This window comes from Mobula birostris, chromosome 6, assembly GCF_030028105.1.
Source record: "Mobula birostris isolate sMobBir1 chromosome 6, sMobBir1.hap1, whole genome shotgun sequence".
In the NCBI taxonomy this organism is placed as follows: Eukaryota; Metazoa; Chordata; class Chondrichthyes; order Myliobatiformes; family Myliobatidae; genus Mobula; species Mobula birostris.
This window is the reverse complement of record NC_092375.1, coordinates 129,695,422-129,713,148: the sequence shown is the minus strand read 5'-3', so window position 1 is coordinate 129,713,148 and position 17,727 is coordinate 129,695,422. Positions and strand designations below refer to the sequence as shown.

The 17,727-nt window shown below is 39.6% G+C and overlaps 1 protein-coding gene across 9 annotated transcripts in view; it reads left to right on the top strand.

Moving 5' to 3' along the window:
* LOC140199358 (partitioning defective 3 homolog B-like) overlaps nt 1-17,727 on the top strand; it is a 1,206,993-nt gene that overhangs the window by 451,932 nt on the left and 737,334 nt on the right. For all 9 annotated transcript variants that reach the window (XM_072261292.1, XM_072261291.1, XM_072261294.1 and 6 more), the window contains exon 4: nt 5,651-5,775. In XM_072261292.1, coding sequence (XP_072117393.1) covers nt 5,651-5,775 — 125 coding nt within the window. The remainder of the gene's footprint in view (nt 1-5,650; nt 5,776-17,727) is intronic.

The following is a 17,727-nucleotide window of genomic DNA, read 5'->3' as shown; positions in this document are numbered from 1 at the left end:
TTCAACAATTTAGAAACAACTTTAACCCGTTCTGACATCAGATTTCTGAACGATCATGAACACTACCTCATTAATCTATATTTTTAACTATTTTGTAATTTATGGTAAGTTTTTATATCTTTACACTGTACTGGTACTGTAGAACAACAAACTTCACATTATATAAGTTATATCATATCCAATAGTACTGCACTCCCTTGGAACTAAAACACACAAAAAAAAATTGGGTATACTCAAAGATGGGCATCATCTGGGGAGAAAGAAACAATGTTAATGTTCCTGCTTGGTGACCTTTCCTCAAGTGATCCCTCAGCACTACACCGGACTACACAATGCTAGCTGGATTTTAGGCTTGTCAGGAAATGAGCCTTCTGACTCAAGAAGTACAAGAACTATCATTAAATCACAGCTGGGAAAAAAATCAGAGGAGAAAATGACTGAACAGAAGAAGCAAGTCTCCATGGTTCATGTTACAATCTAATAATGTATCTTCTGACTCTTGTTCTGATCCCAAACAGTAATTAATTGCAAAAGGGTGGGATCATTATTATATCTTTTTTGGACATTATGACCAAATTCTAATTGAAGCAGAATTTCTTCTTTTAATTGTAGCAAGTGGAAGAGGAGTTGTAAATTACATGAGAGAATTGGATGGCGTGTATCAGTTTTAAGCTTATCAGCTTAAACCTGAGACACTCTCTTCATTTTGGTCCTATTGTTCTGATCTTCCTCTGCACTTTTGTCTGTGTAATCATGTCCCAATTAATTGCCCATTCAGCACCTTTTCACCAAGGTTTTATTTTCTTATAGTGGATCACAGTTTGTCATGTGCTTCTAATTATCAGAATAGGAAGTGAAAAGTAGATGAATCTTTTTGTCTGTTCCTTTCACCCACTCTCTGTGTATTATTTTTCCATGAGCTGTTGAGGTCAATGGAGAATCCTTTGTTGAAATGAGACTAATGTGACACAGATTAAGTTTTTGTACCTGTGCAGACCATGTGCAATTAGACCATATTGTATTCTGTTTGGGAGAAAATATAATTACACGTTGTTGCTCTAAATTGATCAGTAGGACTAAATTAGAAAAAAATTATCTCTGTTGGTAAAATTCCACTCGTTGTAAACCACTTTGTCTTGAAAATATAGTCTACGTGTTATAGTCTACATTTAAAGCAATATATTCTGCATAAAATGGGAGTTTGGGGAGATACAGTATGTCACCAAAGGCTCTTACAGATTTCTGTAGATGTATGGTGGAGAACATCTTTGCTGGTGGCATCATAGTCTGGCATGGAGGCTCCATTATACAGGATCACAAGAGGTTATAGTGGTTTGTGGACTCAGCCAGCTCCATCACAGTCACAACCCTCCCAACCAGCAAGAACATCTTAAAGATCTGGTGGCTCAGGAAGGCAGTATCCATCCCTAAGGAACATCACGAGCAGGTCCAGGCACTCTTCCCTTTACTACAAATGGGGAAGAGGTAGGGGAGCCTGAAGACTCATATTTAATGATTGAGATACTGGTTCTTTCCCTTTGCTATTAGAATTCTGAGTGAACACCACCTCATTATTGCTTAGAATTATTTATTTATTTGTATAAATTTATACTAATTTTTATGTCTTTGCATTGTACTGATGCCACAAATCAATAAACATCATATGTCAGAATTACAAATCTGGTTCTGATTCTGAATCTGGCCGTAATCATCAAGGAATATGTGACACAGATCCCACTGTCCTGCAACTACTTGCAGTTCTGATCCCAAATAAAGTGTCAGAAGATCTGTCAGTAGACAGGCAACATAAATGTCAGAGTCCTGAACTTCTTTTCAAATTCTGTTCTACATCCTAGAATTTAGCTTGCAACTTTGTGCGAGACTCTTCACCACATAGACTGTGGTGGTTTGAGAAGGCAGCTCACTGTGACCTTTTTAACAGTCTGGGGATGGGCAATAAACAGGCCATGCATGTGGCACCCATGTTCTGTGATTGGCTAATAAAAGGGAAGTACTTTATTATTACTAGATTGCGTTTTCTTTTTGTTGAGCAGATATTTGACTGATTTCGGATTTGACTGGCAGTAAAACATTTTCAGATTAGCTACATATTGAGGGATATAAAAGTGTTTCCTAAACCCAGAAGGGATAAACTTTTATGTCTACTGTCCTACTAAAATGTCTCTGCTTTGGAACATCCTTTTCCAAGAGTCTGTGTGTGTCAAATTGAGCCGGACTTTAGCAGATTTGAAAATTACAACCACTCCCTTAGCTTTAGAGCACAACTGAACATTGGGTATGTGAGGTTTCTGGTTGATCCAAAGAAATAACCCATTGTCCTTGTATTAGAGGACCTTGCAGTTGCATTGCTCCCTTTACCACCTCGCTGAAGAATATCACAAGGAACTATGGTTCTCAGGAGTAACCATCACTAATAGGCTATCCTGGTCCTTAGCCAAGAAGTGCACTAGTGCCCCTGCTTGGCATGATTCACTACTTTTTATAGATGTGGCATAGGAAGTGTCCTATCTGGATGCATCTCTGGTAAATATGGAAACTGCTTGCCTGAGACCATAAGAAACTGCAGAGAGATGAGGACACAACCTAGCACAAGGTGAAAACCAGCTTTCCACCTATGGATGCTGTCTACGCTTCTTACTGCCTCAGTAGAGCAGCCAACCTAATCAAAGATCCTTCCTATGCCGCCTTCTCCCCCTCACTTCAGCCAGAAGATTAAAAAAAAGCCTTTAACACATGTCACCAGGCTTAAGAAAAGCTTCAGTCCACTGTTGTAAGTCTATTGAACTGATAAGATGGCTATGGATCACACAATCTACCTTTTCATAGTCTTGCACCCTATTGTTTACTTGCACTACACTTTCTCTATTACTGTCTGTAATGTTATATTCTGCATTCTGTCATTGATTTTCCCTTGAACTACCTCAATGTAATTTTTATGATGAAATGATTTGTATGGATGGAACGCAACACAAAATGGTTTTCACTGTATCTCACGACATTGGCAATAATAAACCAATTTACAAAGTTTTATTTGCACAGCAACGTGACATCAACTACGGAGGCACAACTGGTTAAATATTGGCCATGATATTGATGAGAGCTCACTTCCTCCTTTTTGGTAGTGAATTAAAATCTTTTACCTGTAAGAGAGCAATTTAACATTTTGTCTGAAGCAATAAAAAGCTGTGTACTAGTGTTTCGTTTCTACCAGACTGCTTTATCTCCTTGGCATTCTGCAGAGGGAACTAATGCCATGGCCTATCTGAAAGGATGTGAGAATCTAAAGCACTTAGTTGACAAGGCCTCACAGAATTTCTTTTGTACTTGGTTGACGGACTTTTAGTTTGGAGAACATACTTGGACTGAAAATCTGTTTTTAATAGGAGCAATTGAGCAATCTAAAGCATATTCTGAAGTCCCTATCATCCATGCCATGCTCTCTTCTCGTTACTACCATTGGGCAGGGAGTACAGCAGCCTTAGTTCCCACACCTCCAGGTTCAGGAACAGTCCTTGCCCTACAACCATTAGGCTCCTGAACCAATGTGGATAACTGCACTCACCTCAACATGGAGGGAAACGACATCATTAATTCTATGTACAAGATTATACAACAGTTCAGTAGCAAGGGTAGTAACATACTGTCCAAGTTGCCATGTTCTGAATGAGATAATAAAGTAAACTCCAGTCTTTTTCATCTGTGGATGCAAACTTCTCTTGATAATTGCTCCTAAAATGAACAGGGTAAATCTGCCTGGTATGCTAGCTGATATTTATACTTTTAGCAATATCACTGAACCATATTATTTATTCTTTACAACACTATCATTCTGATTCAAACTCAGAACATCAGGAAGAACTCAGACATTAAGCATCAGATTGGAAGTTTGCATAGATTTGGTATGTAATCTAAAAAGTTGACAAACTTCTATAGGTGCACAGTGGAGCGTATCCTGACTGATTGCATCATGGCTTGGTCTGGGAATACCAAAGCCCAGGAAATGAAAAGTCTACGAAAAGTGGTGGATACAAATTAGTGCATCACAGGCGAAGGCCTCCCCACCACTGAGCAAATTTACTAGGAGCTCTGCCTCAAGAAAGCAGCATCTGTCATCAAGGACCCCCATCATCTAGGCCATACTCCCTTCTTGCTACTATCATCAGGCGGGAGGTAGAGGGTCCTTAGTTCCCATACCACCAGGTTCAGGAACAGTTACTGCCCTAAAACGTTTAGGCTCCTGAACCAGTGTGGATAACTTCATTCATCTTAATGCTGAACTAACTCCACAATAAGAGATAATGAGAGGCATTGATCGTGTGGATAGTCAGAGACTTTTTCCCAGGGCTGAAATGGCTAGCACGAGAAGGCATAGTTTTAAGGTACTTGGAAGTAGATACTGCGGAGATATCAGGGGTAAGTTTTTTACGCAGAGAGTAGTGAGTGCGTGGAATGGGCTGCTGGTGGCAGTGGTGGAGACAGAAACGATAGCATCTTTTAAGAGACTCCTGGATAGGAACATGGAACTGAGAAAAATAGAGAGCTATGGGTAAGCCGAGGTAGTTCTAAGGTAAGGACATGTTTGGCACAGCTTTGTGGGCCGAAGGGCCTGTATTGTGCTGTAGGTTTTCTATGTGTTCTGTGTTTTCTAATTTATGGATATACTTTCAAGGAGTCTACAACTCATGTTCGCTATTTTTTTTATTTATTTTTGCATGACTTGACTTCTTTTGCACATTGGATATTTGTCTGTCTCTGTTATATAAAGATTTTCATAAAGTTTGTTGTATTTTTTTTATTTTCCTGCAAATGCCTGCAAGAAGTGAATGCCAGGTAACATATATATACTTTGATAATAAATTCACTCCTGTTTCTTCTTGAGCATGGTTCATTTAGATTACTTCATTTAGATCAAAAGTTCTTTTCAGTTCCCTCATGCTTAGCCTGACAAAATTGTGAATAAAATCTTGCTAATTGATTTAGGAATTTAACACCTTGGGAATACAGTGGTTAACATTCACCTTTCCCAATGAAAGCCAATTAAATCTGCAAACACATTTTCCAAGTTTAACTTCGAGGATAAGATAGTTTTGATGAGATTTTGTTTGCTTTTGGACTTCTGTTTCTGTGTATATCTGATAAAGCATTTGGTATCTGACCCATGCAATCTAGATTGAGGCTATTTTATCTTAATTCAAAGGTAATATAGTGTAGAAGTTAGTGCAATGCTGTTACAGCTCAGAGTTCAGAGTTCAATTCTGATGCCGTCTGTAAGGAGTTTGTATGTCCTCCACATGAATGCATGGTTGCTCTAATAAATAAAAATGTAAAAGCCTATGTTACTCTGCAAGTGCAAGAGCTATGTGGACCAGCTTATTTTTGGGAGTGGGTTGTTGGTAATTAAGACATGTACCTTATTTGTGTGAAATATTACAGGTTATCCTGACTTACCAGTGCTTGATAAAACCAAATTAGCTAACGTGCTGCTATTAAACAAAAGGGAACATAAATGCTTTGAATATTTATATCAAAGAGTGATACTTTTTAAGGACATAAGTGACATTCATTAGTCTTAATTATATGGAGAATTGTTGTGTGAGATATCCTGTTGACCTAAATCTGTTCTCCACAGGCACGCCACTTCTAGTACGGCGAAGCAGTGACCCAGCTCTTGTCCCACCTGCCCAGTTACAGCAAGGTGCATCTCAGCCTGATGATCCCACTAACAGGAACCTGCATGTGAAGCCAATCATAACAGTAAGCCATAGCTCAAAGAGCAAGCATGAATGTTGGGGGAAGGGGGTGTGTGCGTGGGTGTGGAGATTCATATACTGATGCTAAGCAGCTTAAGGATTCAGTTAACCTTTAGTAGTTGGGAGTTAATAGACACCATGGAGAACATTAATGAGACTGATCCTTGCAACCCTCTTGGGCACAGCAGGATTTTTTTTCCACAGTTCAAAGTTGCCTTGTTAGCTTATAGAAGAGCTTGAACTGAAGTATGTTCAAAGTTTTACACTTCTTCCTCTGCTGCCATTAACTGATACTCAAATGTTTGATGATCATGAAAGAGTATTCTATATGCTGAAAAGAATTTTGGGTTCTTGACTACCTAATGTGGACCTCGAAAGAAAAGCAATTGCTTTTTGACTTACTTACTGTGCCGATGTAATGGCTTTAAACTGTTTGTGACTCTATCAGCTTTAATGCTGGTTGGCTTTGTCCACAGTGCTCTCACACTTATCTTTAGGACCACTGCAAAGATATTTAATAATTATAATAATAATGGTAAGACTTTATTGATCCTGAGTGGGAAATTCTCTCATTACAGCAGCAATATTTAAAAACACACTTAGCAGTGTGCTTAACTAATAATAAATACAGAATATTAATAATGTAAACATAGTAATAATATAAAAATAGTGATCAATGTGCAATACAGGTTTCCCCTGCCGTCCGAAGGTAGAGCGTTCCTATGAAACGGTTCGTAAGCTGGAATGTCGTAAAGTGAAGAAGCAATTACCATTTATTTATATGGGAAAAATTTGTGAGCGTTCGCAGACCAAATCATGCCAAATAACATATAAAACCTAAAATAACAGTAACATATAGTAAAAGCAGGAATGGTATGATAAATACACAGCCTATATGAAGTAGAAATACTTCTCTACAATCGTTGGCGCAGTGTTCTCCATAGCGAAAATCTCATGCAAGCGCTGTCGGCAGAAACACTCTCTCCAGTAACCTTTAAGCTATGAAGCTGCCAAATCATACCAAATAACACATGAAAATACACAGCCTATATAAAGTAGAAATAATGTATGTACAGTGTAGTATCACTTATCGGAATTGGGAAGACAGCGCCGAACACACTGATGATGGTCTGTTAGACTGAGTTGTCGGAGGCTGGGGTGGTGCAGTGGACCCCAACCTCTGGGCAGCGAACCAATGTCAATCTGCGAAGAATGCAGGGGTACAGCGGTGGCTGGGACGCACCCAGCACATCTTTTAAAAAAATGCTGAAATAAACAAGCTAATTAATTAGGTGCCGCCCAGCATGTAAATGTCGGCCCAGATCAGTGCCGAATGCCGATTGTGTCGCCTCTGATCTGGGCCAACATTTACGTGCTGGGCAGCACCTAATTAATTAGCTTGTTTATTTTGGCTTTTTTCTTAAAGATGTGCTGGGTGCGTCCCAACTACTGTTGTATTCTCCACGGCAATGTATTGGTCCGCGGCCCAGGGGTTGGGGTGGTAGGACACTGGGGTGTCATCTCATCGTCATCTGTTTCCATCAGGGCAGGCAAGTCATCTTCTTCTATGTCTGCCTGCCTCGATGTCAAAGGTCAAGGTTCGTTGTCTGCTGTGGCTGATGTGGAAGGCTTGAAAAACGACAGTATGCTTGACTGCTTAGCCTCATGCATTTTTCTATCACACGGTTCTTTGTAAGCACTCAAACCAATTCTATGGAGTTTTAGTCTCCATAGAACTCACCAAGGATCAATCTTGGATAGGAATTGAGTCTGGCATTCTACTCAGTCCTGTGGAATTCTTACCTGGTGAGGCAGATTGGAATTGTCTACATTAACTCAGTTATGGTAGTGTTGTATACCATGACACAAATACACTGATGCAGTAAAATCAGGTCAGTGGATTTAAAGGAGCAAGTAGATAATACCGTAACTGAATTGATGTCATTGGATGAGCAGAATCAGCAAAATTATTGCTTAGAGGACATCACTGAAAGGCAATGGATCCTATATGGTCACCATACCCAAAGTCTTTCTGCCACAATGGAAATATACACAAAAATGGAAGAACTCAGCAAGTCAGGCAGCATCTATGAGAGGAATATACAGTTGATGTTTTGGGCTGAGACCCTTCATCAGTCCTGTTTGTTCAAATTGTATGTTCCTCTCCATAAATGCTGCCTGACCTGCTGTGTTTTCCAGCAGATTTTGTGTGTTGCTGTGGATTTCCAACATCTGCTGAATCTCCTTTGTTTACAGTTGAGACTTATTTGGGCCGCAGTGGAATAATCTCTCCTTTCTGTGTGTCTACACTTGCAACCAACACAATCCATGCCTAAGCTTGTTCTATCAGTGCTGCTTCAATTACCTTGCTGCTACTGTGAAGTTCAAAGTGGGGACACTTGATTGTGATTCTATAGTTCATCACCATTCGGAACTCTTCAAGCATTATGCAACCCTTACTGCATGCAGCAAGACCTAGACAACATTCAGGCATTGACGTGTAAGTGACAAGTGAGCAACGTCTTATATACCAGAACACTCAGCTGTAGTGCTTAGCAAAGACGACAGCTACTTGCCAAGCTTATTTGGAACATCTCCCAAGCTTGTAGCCTCTACCAGCAAGACGGGGGAAGGCTGCAGAAGGATGGAAATAACTCCACCTGAAGTCTCCCTCTGCCAAACACATTCATGACTAGGAAGTAAATCATCTTCCTTTTATTATTATGGATGTGTTGAAAACTTTAGGATCTTAAGATAGCAACTATCAGGGATTGTAGCTAAATAGATCAGATTCAGATTTTATTTATCTCAAAACCTACAGTGAAATGCGTCAATTGTGTTAACCAACACAATGTAAAGATATGCTAGGGGCAGCCCACAAGTATCGCCGCACATTCTGGTGCCAACATTGCATGCTCACAATGTTGGGCAGAACAACACAAGCAGCAAGAAAACAACAATAGCAAAACATGCCCTTTTCTCCCTATCACCCACCCACCCACTCACACACACAGACAGGTCTCTAATCCCAGGACTGGTCACCTTCAGACCTCCAAACTTGTGCCACTATCCCAGATTCACAGACATTTGGCCTTCGTCTTCCAGGCCCCCTACCTATGGAGCTTGACATTGGGCTTTGACTTAGGTCGTCAACCTCTTTGGTATCGACCCAAGACTCTCTGCTCATGGTTGGCCTCGACTTACTGACTTGAGAGGGTGGGTGGTGGGGGGGGAGTGTTTCTTCCTACCCAGACTCATAGACTCGCAGATATTGGGCTTCCAACTTCCAGACACAACAACATTATACCTTGACTTTCCAGCTTGCTGAATTTAGTTCATGACCTTTAGACTTTGACCACACTGACCTCCAATCCCAGGACTTGCCAACATGAGGTGACTTGCAGACTTGGGAATCACCAGCCCTCCTCCATGGGACCTGCCAACATAAACATCATATCTACCCCTGGGATCACTGGACTTCTCCCACGGAGCACTCTGACTTGGACTCTGGCTCCTATCCCTGATTCTTCACTTACTGCCCCTAACCTCTAACTCCCCTTATACCCAAACCCCCAAAAACATTCCTATGAACCTAAAACACAACTGCAAAAAAAGCTACAAGCTCAATAGAGACCTTCAGTGTTTCATGTGAGCTGTCTGTCAGTGTTATGTGTGATTTGAACATGATGTTAACTTCCATGTGTCTGCTGCCTATGTCTTTGTGGTGGTGAGTTCACATGGTTGGGAGATGTTATCAAAGAAACCTCACACATAATGTCATGGTACTTTTCATAAATGGTACATCAGTTAGCCAAGCTGTGATCTGATGGGGGATGTGTAAGCTAAAATTGTCATTGTTCCCACATATTTTTAATCTCCTTTCATAAAACATTATATTTTAGTTCTTAAGTTGGTTGGTATCCTTTTCCAAGTCATTCAATGATGAACTTCTTGCTTGGTTATCAGGAGGAACAAGCAGCAATTCCAGCCTTGTTAATTTATCTCCACCTGTCTCCCAATTCTAAATGATAATTAAGCCTTCCCTGATAGCTTGGTTTGCATCTCGAGTTTAACAGCAAACATAATGAAAGAAGTGTCCTCCCACTCTAGGGAATTGCTTAAATTGCCAATTTTGCAGGAAATTAGTTTGCAAATAATGCTGTAATTGGCAGTGAATTTAAGGTAATATTTGCATCTCCTGTTCAGTTAATCACAGACCACAAAAAATATTTTCCTTGAAATCTGTGATACTGTTCGTCTCTCTCTCTCTCTCTCTCTCCCCCCCTCTCCCTCTCTCTCTCTCTCTCTCTCTCTCTCTCTCTCTCTATATATATATATATATATATATACACACACACACACACATATATATATATACACACACACATCACTCTCTCTATCTCTATCTCTCTATATATCTCGCAAATTTCTACAGATATACTGTGGAAAGTACTCTAACTGATTGTATCACTGCTCAGTATGGAGGGGTTACTGCACAGGATGGGGAAAAATCTGCAGAAAGTTGCAAACTCAACCAGCCCCGTCATGGGCACTAGCCTCCCCAGCATCAGAGGTATCTTCAAAAGGCAATGCCTCAAAAAGGACCCCCATGACAAAGGACTTGCCCTCTTCTCCTTGCTACCACCAAAGAGGAGGTACGGGAGCCTGAAGATATACACTCAACATTTTAGGAATAGCTTCTTCCATCATATTTCTGAACGGACGATATTGTTGCTCTCTTTTTGCACTACCTGTTTTATTTATTTTTTATATAAAATTTCTTATTGTAATTTATAGTTTTTATTGTGTATTGCACAACATATATTTCATAACATATGCCAGTGATATTAAACCTAATTCTGATTCTCTATCTCATTATGATCATACTGAAAATTGTATGTTTAAAATAATTTTTCAAAATCTTGCTCTCTATATTTGAAAAGATAACCCATTGACCCTTATGATGTCAGTACAGGCTCAGTGATGGGAATAACTGGGAAAATGCTTGCACTTGTCAATATTAGGATTTTTTTTTGTGCAAGCTAAGTCCTCCCTATTCTATATCCCGTAACTATGTAATTCTCGTGCTAAATCTGTTCACAGCAGGAAGAAAAAAGATTGTGTACTTTTTCTCAAAGGCTGAAATAAGTGACTTAAGTCAACTTATTGAAATGTACACCTGCAAGCGTTCTGTTGAAACCAAACCTCTAGAAAGGGTTGCAATTTTCACCAATCATATCACTACATTTGATTGTTTTATTTCCAAAACTGCTTTTCCTATTTCTTCTTCTGGTAATTTATTTTTTATTGAATTTCATCATCAAAGAAACATTTCCATAAGTTGTATGTGTATATATATATATATCATATAATCATTTTTTGTCACAAATCTCCACATAATATTTATCAGAGGTATACACTTATAGAAAGGAGAGGAAAGAAAGAACAATGGAAAGAAGAAAACTATGTACAGAGTAGGGAGTGATTTTTTTAACATCATATTCAATGACTTGTGAGAATAAAATCAGGCCTATGAGGTGTAACCAAAGTGAACATCAGCAGCCATAAAAATAACACAGGAAAACACCAAGAAGAAATATTGTTGTGTTTGCTCATAAGCCAACTGCTTCAATGCACAAAGTGCCTCATAGAAGTATCCTTTAGAGATTTGATTTCTTTCTGGAATTTGGATGAATTCTTCATTCCCCTAGAACCTCTGAGTATGCCATGACCACCTTGAGGTTATGCAGCACTGGGCAGGGAAGCTAGGATGGTTATGGCATTGATCTGTAAATGACCAGTTACTCTTGTCATTTCAGCTGTCTTCCACCCTCTGTTTCACTGCACAAATAACAGGAGCCATGCCATATCATTTAAGGATGCAGGTGGACTCTGGGCAGGAGATCCTGTCAAAATTAGAGAGTTCAGAAATAAAACAGTTCCACGGAGAATGGAAGATGCTTCCTATAAAATTAATCAAGCTGGATGGATGCCAACATAGTCAATCTTGATTGTTTTCTAACATCCTTTGCCCATTTCCTTTTCTGTTCCTATCTTTTTTTTAATTAACCTGCTGAACCGCTCTTCAATGTTGGATCCCATTTGCATGATTTTTTTAAATGACTTCTGCATGACATTTTCAAAGTGCTGGTGACAGGATATCTGGCACAGGATTGAACAAAGTGTTGGCAACAGACAGAACATGCTATCATGGGGAAAGATTAGCTGCCACTGTTGTAACATCTTTGTAGAGGAGACTGTCAGTATATAAAGGATTCCCAGTCCTTCTCCATAGATTCCATTCTTTGTCTTGGATGATTTGAAGGAGCTTCACCCTTGACAGCAAGAGTGAAAATTAAAGACCATATCATCACATCTCATAAAATGAGAACGCAAGGATGAAAGTCTGGGTATGGAAGGTGCTTAAGCGTGATTGAATTCTTTTTAACAATATAATTTAAATCTACAATTCCAAATGTCGGCTTTCACCATGTTCCAATTCAGAGACTTGATCATTATAGTACATCTATAAGCACATACATGGTTGTCTGTGCTTGAGCCTGCTTTATAACAGCATCAGTCTAGAATGTTACTCTGACAGCTCAGTATATAAGTAGTTTAAGACTGAGACCTTAAAAATGAACCGTGTCCTCTTTAGAAACACAGTATATATGGCATTTCTTGATGTTACTTTTATAGAATTATGTTATTACTGGAGCTGAGTAAATCCTGCGCTGTGAGAGTAGTTGGCCTTTAGAATGTTCACTAAATTGAGGCCCTTTCCGCTAAGAATTATGTTGATAGAAACAGTTTTCTCTTCATTTTATGTATCATTAATTGTAGTTTTTAAACCTGGTACCCTAAGCTTTGATTAATAAATTGGAGATTTGACAAGTTTCATGCTTTAGGATATTGGTGCTACTAATATCCACTTTTCTGTTGTTACCCTTTGAAAACTGCCTTGAACGGTGGTAGATCAAGTGATGAGGATGCTCCAATGCTACAATCTGGCAGGGTGTTGTGGAAAAAGCTGTATGTCTATTCAATACAATATTGTCATTTGGACCAGTAAATTGGGATGGTTGCAATTTGTTGGTGGAGGTGCTACTGAGAACTTTTGATCATGTGTTGCTGAGATACATTGGTGCACGCTGATGGGTAGAGTATGTCCAACCTGGAAGGTATCTTGTCGTCCAAGGGCTGGGTGATCTTTGAGCTACCGGGATATGATTGCAGGCTCACTCATCTAAGATGAAAGAATACATTTTGCCTTGAGCTTTTACGTTGTTGGCGGTCTTAAAGAGAATTATGCTGTGAGCCATGCATCATGATATACACCTTCTCTGAATTAATGGAGACCACAGAGCCATAGTGAACATGTATGGTAGGTTCACCATGATTAAGACAGGGATAGTGAACTATTTTTGAAGCATAGTGGCCAGTAGGTTCTTTGCACTTGTCCCATTTTTGGATGAAATCATGGTTCATATTTTGGAAAAGTTTAAGCACGAGAGCAGAAAAAGGAATATCACAGAAGAATTAGTGAATTGTATGAATGTGATTGAATAATTGAAGATCCGGAACGTTTTGGAACTCACTTGGAGTTGCTAGTCATTAAAGATCAACCTTCCAGACAATGCTGAGAGCACCTTATGGGCAAATTATAGAGATGCTAAATATAGCATTTGTTTCAATCTACTTTTAATGCACCCTTCTAATTATTTGTTTAAAATATTGGAAATAGGAAGAGAGTCTTTTTGACTAACAGGCAAAGAATAACGCAAGTGGGAAACTTAAGAATATGAATATTTTCCATTTGTTGTAGGAGAGTGTTTCACCCTGAGATTCGATATGCCAAGTAACCCAAAAGAGTGATGTTTGGTTAGTGGTTGGCAGGAGTTGTGTGGTGGTTGGAGGGAGAAGCTTGTGTTGAAGCCTTCAAGAAATTATCCAGTCAGGGCTAATATCCCCAGATGACAAGGGAAGAGTCTCCTCAGATCTGATGGATTAAGTAATCTCTCTGTTGCATCCTGTGTTATTTCCAAGTAGTAGAGTCCTTGAAAGTGAGTCCATGGGTTGTAGAATCAGTTCAGAGTTAAGGTGAGTAAAGTTATCCATGCTGGTTCAGGAGCCTGACTCTCCAGCCTCACAGAGGGTACAGCCGATGATTACTTCCACTGTACAGTTAGTGTACACGTTGGTCCTGGTTGTTAGAAGTAATAACCTACCTCTTATTGTTTTGTAAGCAAAGGAAGCATGCTCAAGCATAAGCACATTATAGGAAGCCACTCAGCCTTTCAAACCTGTGCAATTTTTTCCAAAATTAATTCTATTTCAATGTACTTCTATTCCCTGGATTCTTTCCCTATATTCCTGCAGATGTGTCCTGTGAAATCATTCATCCAATTCCAGAAGTAAACAGTGGATTTGGCGGAAGTAACCTTTTGGACAATGCATTATACATCACAGATCATTGTGCTTTAAAGAAACAAGAACTTCATCCTTGCCTCCTTTGCCATTTATTGTAAGTCTATGTGATTTGAGTATCAGCCCACCTGCAAGTAGATAGGGGAAGATGCTTTCTCTTTCTCAAAACATCTTGGATGCTTCCATTAAGTCTTCCTTAAATGATTCCATCTTGGCTTGTCTTTCCACAATATACAGCAAGTCTATTACATAGCCAGTTGCATGCAGTTCCCATCCAGATGATTGAGAAATGATTAGTTGCCCAGAATTTCTTGGGAGTGCTGAACCTCTCTCATTCACCATTCTGCTAGTCAAATAGGAATTGACATCATGCTGCAGCTGGTGGAAACTCCTTAGAGATCCCAGTTCAATCCTGACCTTGAGGGGCACGTTCCCTCTGTGTTCAAGTGGGTGCTCCAGTTTCTTCTCATATCCTAATGATGTGCAGACTCATAGTTTAATTGGATGTAGTAAGTTGCTTCTGGTGTGTAGGTAGAATCTGCAGGGAGCTCAAGGTTAAATAAAAGGGATTGATGTTTGATTAATGTAAATGGGTGGTTGTCGGCTGCCATGGACTCAGTGGCCAAAGGTCCTGTTTCCATGCTGTGTCCCTCTACAACTAAAAGGATGAGAACATCTTCAAGCTAACACTTATTGAGGAGAAAGTAATGCCTTCACATCTGAAGGTGCAGGATCCATTTCTGGCAATGGCGAACATTGTACCTTCTCTCAACAGTCACACCGATAGGATAAAGCTCTGTGGTGAGAAACCTTCACCACTTATTTCTGAAACATTTGATTTTAATGCCCAAAAAGCTACTTTTAAGACTTTTGAAATATTTTCCAATTTTGGTCTCCACACTGCAAGGGAAGGTTGTCTGCCATTGCTATTTTACTTGCTACTGATGCCCATTTCCAAGAAATTGGGCAGAGCTGGTGAGTAATTCCATATGCAAATAATATGGAAGTGGAGGTCCAAAAACAAGTAGAAATTGTTAACTCTACTTGAGGCACTTTATATTCCTTCACTAAAAGGTCAAATGCTTGCACTTAGAGAAACTTTTTACCTTCTGTTACATACCTCATGGATGTCTTGTGACTGTCTTATGACCATGATGTAATGGTTTTGCGGAGGTCACATGATGTAATTTTCCCGCCAGTGAGGTCACATGATGACCTGTTCTCAACTGGTATATAAAGGAGACCCCTGATGTGATGCAGTTAGTTTTCAGTTTAGTTTTGTGTTAGATACTCCATTTTGCTGCGTATGCGGCTTATGACGCAGTTTTGTTTTAAAGTGGAGTTCTACTTTCTATTGTGAGTAGTATTGGATAGTGAAGACCTTACCAAAGTACAGGAATTCGCCGAGTCGAGTAAAGCTGATAATCATTTGGCGGTTTTGGAGAGGATTGACCTTTACTGAATCTTCGTTCAAGAAAAAGTGACCTGCGACTGAGATATCCCCTGCTAAAGTAGGAAGGACAGTGCAGTGTCTATTCTCCAGAGGAAAAGGTCAGTTCTTTTAAACTGTTTTATTTCCGTCGTTGTGAATCCTGCAGACAAGGCAGGTTAGGGCTGGGATCAGCAGTAGCGTGACGTCTTCGAGAAATTCTTTACTTCAGTAAAGTCTCTCTTAATTGACTGTATAATCCTCTTGGACTTTTGAATTTACCATTCTAAGAACCGTGTTCGAATTTACCACTTTAAGAACTGTTTTCGCATTTACCCTTTTAAGAACTGTTCCAGAGTTGCCGCATAGCAGTTAACTTCCAGTTAAGTTAGTCGTTTAAATACATTTCGCTATTTTTGAGCAGAGTTTAATAAATGTTTACAACAGGAATTCTGCAGATGCTGGAAATTCAAGCAACATACATAAAAGTTACTGGTGAACGTAGCAGGCCAGGCAGTATCTCTAGGAAGAGGTGCAGTCGACGTTTCAGGCCAAGACCCTTCGTCAGGACTGAATGTTTGTTTGTTTTTATAAAACCTGACTTGATTCTATATTCATTGTTGCCCGTCATGTGACACCTTCTCAGACCTTAGCGGAGATAAAGCAGCCAGTTTTTCATACAACACTGCCCCCCCCCCAGAATGACAGACAATGCAAAACAAATAAAATTGCTGAATATAGCCAGCCTGATACATTAACTGGTTTCCCTTTCAACAGATATTGCTTCAAAGACAAAGTAAATTTATTATGAAAATACCCATGTCTCCATATACTACTGTAAGATTATTCTCTTGTGGGCATTTACAAGAAATACAGTAGAATATATCAAAACCATATATAAACAAAGATTGACAAATGACCACTGTGCAAAAGATAACAATTTAAGTAAATAAAAATGTAAATAAATAATTCTGACGATATGAGTTGTAGAATCATTAAAAGTGAGTCTATAGATTGTAGAATCAATTCAGTGTTGAGGTGAGTGAAGTTATCCACACTGGTTGAGGGGTAATAACTGTTCCTGAACTTGGTGGTGTGGGAACTGAGGCTCCTTTACCACGTTCCCAATGGCAGCAGCGAGAAGAGACGTAGCCTGGATGGTGGAGGTCCTTGAAGATAGACGCTGCTCTATTGTGGCAGTGTCCTTGTAATTGTGCTCAATCATGGATTTGTAGACTTTGCCATTCCTGGGCACTGGTGTTTCCATGCCAACCTGTGATGCAACCAGTCAGGATACTCTCCGCTGTGTTCTTACAGAAGTTGGTGTCAAATTTTAGATGACATGCTGAACCTACGCAAACTTCCAATTTGATGCTTGATGTTTGAATAAGAGTCATGGAGTCATAGAAAAGTAAAGCACAGAAAAGGGCCTCTTGGCCCATCTAGTCCTTGCTGAAACATTTAATCTGCCTAGTCCCATGGACCTGCATCTAGGCCATGCTAATTCATGCCCCTACTATCCATGTACCCTATCCAAACTGCTCTTAAGTGTTCAAATCAAGCTCGCTTGCACCACCTGTGTTGGAAGCTTGATTCATACTGTCATGACCCTCTGAGTGAACATGTTTCCTCCATGATCTCCTTAAACTTTTCACCTTTCACCCTTAATCCATAACCTCTCATTGTAGTCCCACCCCAACCTCAGTGGGAAAAGTCTGCTTGCATTTACCCTATCTATACCCCTCATAATTTTGTAAACCTTTCTCGAATCTCCTCAATCTTCTACATTCCAAGAAGTAAAGTGCTAACCTATTCAATCTTTCTTTATAACTCAGGTCCTCCAGACCTGGCAACGTCCTTGTAAGTTTTCTATGTACTCTTTCAACCTTATTTACATCTTTTCTGTAGGTATGTGACCAAAACTGGACACAACAGTCCAAATTAGACCTCACCAACTTCAAAATAACATCCCATCTCCTGTACTCAGTATATCGATTTATGAAGGCCAATGTGCTAAAAGCTTTCTTTATGACCTTATCTACCTGTGACACCACTTTCAGCAAATTATAGACTTGTATTCCCTGATTACTTTTGAAATCC